Source organism: Rhineura floridana, chromosome 2 (assembly GCF_030035675.1).
Source record: "Rhineura floridana isolate rRhiFlo1 chromosome 2, rRhiFlo1.hap2, whole genome shotgun sequence".
Taxonomy (NCBI): Eukaryota; Metazoa; Chordata; class Lepidosauria; order Squamata; family Rhineuridae; genus Rhineura; species Rhineura floridana.
The window spans coordinates 11,545,049-11,549,163 of NC_084481.1; the positions used below are offsets into that span (position 1 = coordinate 11,545,049).

The 4,115-nt window shown below is 49.1% G+C and overlaps 1 protein-coding gene across 1 annotated transcript; it reads left to right on the forward strand.

Moving 5' to 3' along the window:
- The first annotated feature begins 653 nt into the window (after positions 1-653).
- On the forward strand, positions 654-3,294 carry ARL4C (ADP ribosylation factor like GTPase 4C). The gene has a single exon (XM_061607795.1). It carries the CDS (start codon positions 1,470-1,472, stop codon positions 2,046-2,048), a length of 579 nt encoding a protein of 192 aa, XP_061463779.1. The 5' UTR covers positions 654-1,469; the 3' UTR covers positions 2,049-3,294.
- Positions 3,295-4,115: the final 821 nt, after the last annotated feature.

Consider the following 4,115-nt stretch of genomic DNA (forward strand, 5'->3'; position numbering starts at 1 on the left):
CCTAGGGCTGGGGAGGGACATGGCTGGAGGAGCCAGAGGGCCAGATACAGAGGCCTAAAAGGCCTCATTTGCCCCCACCCCTGCATCTGAGATTTCTCATCTCTAGCCTAGATGATGCAGGTAGTCTCAATATAATTGCACTTTTATTATTTTGTGCAAGTTGCGTCAGGGTCCTTCTGAATCAGTAAGTGGGGTAGAAGTCAATCCAAACAAGTAAAACTTGTCCCTGAGGTGGTATCTCTGTGCCTGCTCTGTACCGCTTCCGATCAGTCTGTGAATGGGGGCTCACCCACACAAAACCCCTGCACATATTTAACTAGATACCAGGAAGAAGCGTTCTAGTCTAGCTTTGTTCCTAACGTGTCCTTATTGTTGTTTTCTCCATATGCACGGTTTTGTTTCTTTTTTATCGGTATGGGGGAGGAGCATTCCATCTCGTAAGTCCTCACCTACAGCCTGAAGCGGTAGAGCCCAGACACCTCCGTGAGAAGCAGGCCCAAGCCTTCGCCCTCTCCCCAAACCCACCCAGATACGGAGATGGGAATGGAAGGCCTTTTCGTGAATTAACTGAATGAGCCTTTCACGAAGGGCTAAGCAGCGCTGAAGGGGCGGGAAAGGGCTGGGAAAGACAAGAGGGAAGGGGGCGGCGGAACTCCTGGAGAAGGAAGAGGAAGAGAATCAAAGGGGGGGGGAAGAGCGAGCACTGAAGCGCTCCCTGTTGCCCTTTCAAAGCCCCTCCCTTCGCCGATCTCCGGCTGGGCGTGTGACTGCGCGCTCCGGAGGGGAGGAGGGGTTTGATGGATTGAACTGCAGTTGCTTAGCTGGAGGCTGGAGAAGCCGTTTGGAGAAGGCGCGATCGGGGTTTTCCTCCCAGGCGGATCGCCGTCGGGAGAGGGAGGCGGCCCTCACCCAAACCCAGCCAAGAAAGTGGGAAGGAAGAGCAAGCTGCCGCTTCCCCTCTGAAGAATGAATGAGTCCGCCGGGGGATGCCGCTCGATTCTCGCCGAGCCTGTTTGAGCCGCTGATCGAGGCAGGCGAGGCTCTGCTTCTCTCTCTCTTTCTCGCAAGGCGCGAAGCAGGCAAGATTTGGCGAGCGGGTCCGGCTTTGTTCTGCGGCTTTTCACAGCCTGACCGCGCCTCGAGGCTGCTCTTCAGGTTGCTGCTGAATAAATGATTCATGGCGACACGGTCAGCCGCCGCTTGGACCCCGGGCGCGTGGTGATTGGATGCTCCCTGCGCTGATCTCCGTCTCTTCCCAGCCAGCTTGCCTTCCTGCAGGATCCGGATTGCTCCTGATCTCCTGCGGTGCCTCAGGGATGGCTGGCGGTGAGGTTGCATTTTAATTACGCTCCGGCCCGGCGCCTGCCGGAAGGGGGGGATGGTGTAAGGGCAGCTACGGGAGAGAGGGCTTGAAACGGAGCCAGGCGAGGCTCTTTCTGCAGCGATTGCTGAGCCATCCCCTCAACACCATGGGGAATATCTCTTCCAACATCTCCGCCTTCCAGTCCCTGCATATTGTCATGCTGGGCTTGGACTCTGCCGGCAAAACCACGGTGCTCTACCGGCTCAAATTCAACGAGTTTGTCAACACGGTGCCCACCATTGGCTTCAACACGGAGAAGATCAAGCTGAGCAACGGCACTGCCAAGGGCATCAGCTGCCACTTCTGGGACGTGGGTGGCCAGGAGAAACTGCGGCCGCTTTGGAAGTCCTACAGTCGCTGCACGGATGGCATCATTTACGTGGTGGACTCGGTAGACGTGGACAGGCTGGAGGAAGCCAAGACCGAGCTGCACAAAGTCACCAAGTTTGCTGAGAACCAAGGCACTCCCTTGCTGGTGATCGCCAACAAGCAAGACCTGCCCAGATCGCTGCCTGTGGTAGAAATAGAAAAGCAGCTGGCTCTGCACGAGCTCACCCCATCCACAACATACCACATCCAGCCAGCTTGTGCCATCATTGGTGAGGGGCTCACCGAAGGCATGGACAAACTCTACGAGATGATCCTCAAGCGCAGAAAGTCCTTAAAGCAGAAGAAGAAGCGGTAGACAAGACACTGGAGGGAGTTGCGAACCCATTAAAAATAGACTCGAGAGTTTGATCTGCTGGCTTGACACCTCAGTTGTGGAGCATCAGATAAATGCCTGTGCCCATATCCCTTTCCATGACATTCAAGACCCTTTCAGTTTGCTTATCTGTTAAGAGACAGGGCATCGTATTGTGCTGGCTGGCACTTGGGATGCAGGTCATATCTGCATGTCAGCCCTCCCCCCCTCCCCAGTGAAGCCACCATGAGCCAGTAAAATTGGAGAAAGCCTCTGCTGTGTAATGTTCTAGCAGGACTAGAAGATGGGGAAGTACAACATCATTTTACCAACTGCTTCTGTCCCTGCGGACTAATATACAAAATGCATACTCTTGCTGCATTCCTCTGGGAGGTTTCTTTTAATATATATATATATGGGAGAAACTTGCAAGATGAATGTCAGAAAGCTTGACATTACAGGGCAGGACCCTGTTTCATTTGGATTAAAGTTTGTGCTCCCATCTCAGGATCTTAGTAGAAGCCCAAGGTGATGTGTGCATGAAGAACTAGACTTAAGAAATATTGCTTGATAGGAAAAAGATGTTGTGATGGGGGGGGGACTGATGCATATAAAAATACATCTTCAATGTATATTGTCTAGCAATGGCTCTTTAAAGCCAGCCTTTGTGGAAACTGTTTTTCAGTCTTACAGCAGACATCTCCAGGGCATTTATGGTCTGGCATTGTGTAGGGTTATTACTACAGCCTACAAGATGTATCAAATTGGTGAACACGTGATGCGGTGCTGCTTCTGGGAGTGATTTCTGTGTTTGGAGGAAAGGGTTCCCTGCCATTTCAGTTGGGCTTGAGGATGTGCCCAGCTATCCCTCCCAGCAGTCGAGGTGGAGCTTTGCTCCTTTTGCTATGCTGCCTGTGGAGGGGCTTCAAAGAGTGGGGCAAACAGGATAGCCCTTTAGGTATCATCCAGAGTGTGGCACCCATGTACTTCTATATTAAAAGAGAATTCTGTATGTTGATGGTGTATTGATGCACTGGAATTGTAAAATCTAAGCTGCCCGGATCATTTGTGACCCGCAGCTGCTGCCTGGTGCTGTGTTCTAAGCATTACACTAGACGATTTTGTTATCTTTTCATAACCAATCTACCCACTGTAGCAATAACCAGGAAAACATTTTTAAATTATACCTTCTTATCATAACATTAAACTGCAGGCATGCATTGTTCTTCACATTGAATCCAATCAGAAATAGTCTCACTTGCCTTTCAATTTATTAGTGGAACATTCGGATAGTTTTTTGTGATCCAGAGGCCCAGCTCACTGCAGCAATGAGAAAGCAATTGGGGAAGGGGGGTGGAGCCCAAATAGACTTTGGCTGATCTGATAAGTATAGAGAAGGATGCAGTACCAAGGAGATATTCTGAAGAGAACAAATATTTTGTATAAAGCAAAAAACATTCCCCAAACTGACAGGCAGACATACTCTTTGTTTTTTTTAAGAGTTGTGTTGTCAAACATAAAGAAAAAGGCACACATAGTCCGCCACTGTGGAAGTCCTTTTGATTTTTGCAGTGCAGGAGAAATCTGGTATTTTTTACAAAGGTTCCAATCCTGCAAAACTTAACAGTGCAGTCCTACACATATATACGCAGAAGTAAGACCCATGAAATCAACCAAGGTAGCTGGGATTGCAGGCCCTTGGAATTCTATGGGACTCACTTCTGAATAGACATGTATAGAATTGCATTGTAAGGCTGTAATTCTAACGACGCTGAAGTTGGTTCCCAGTTCCTTATTTGCTTGAAAGTCCAAAACACTAACAAAGAAGAAAAGTTGACAGCTACACCAACTTCAAGCCAAACTTAACATGTCTCTGAACCCCAAAATATATGTTGGGGTACCCTGTATGATATATCACTGTGATTGGGGGACTCTCCTCGTTAGGAATAACAATACATTTATGCAATCAAAATCATCAGGCTTCTGAGATTATCATAAATACATATTGATGTCATAAAATCATAAAAAATAAGTAACTGAGGGTGCCCACCCCAAAATCTGCTCTGGGCC

Coding starts and splice junctions, on each gene's coding strand:
- ARL4C (XM_061607795.1), top strand. CDS start 1,470: ATGGGGAATATCTCTTCCAACATCTCCGCCTTCCAGTCCCTGCATATT.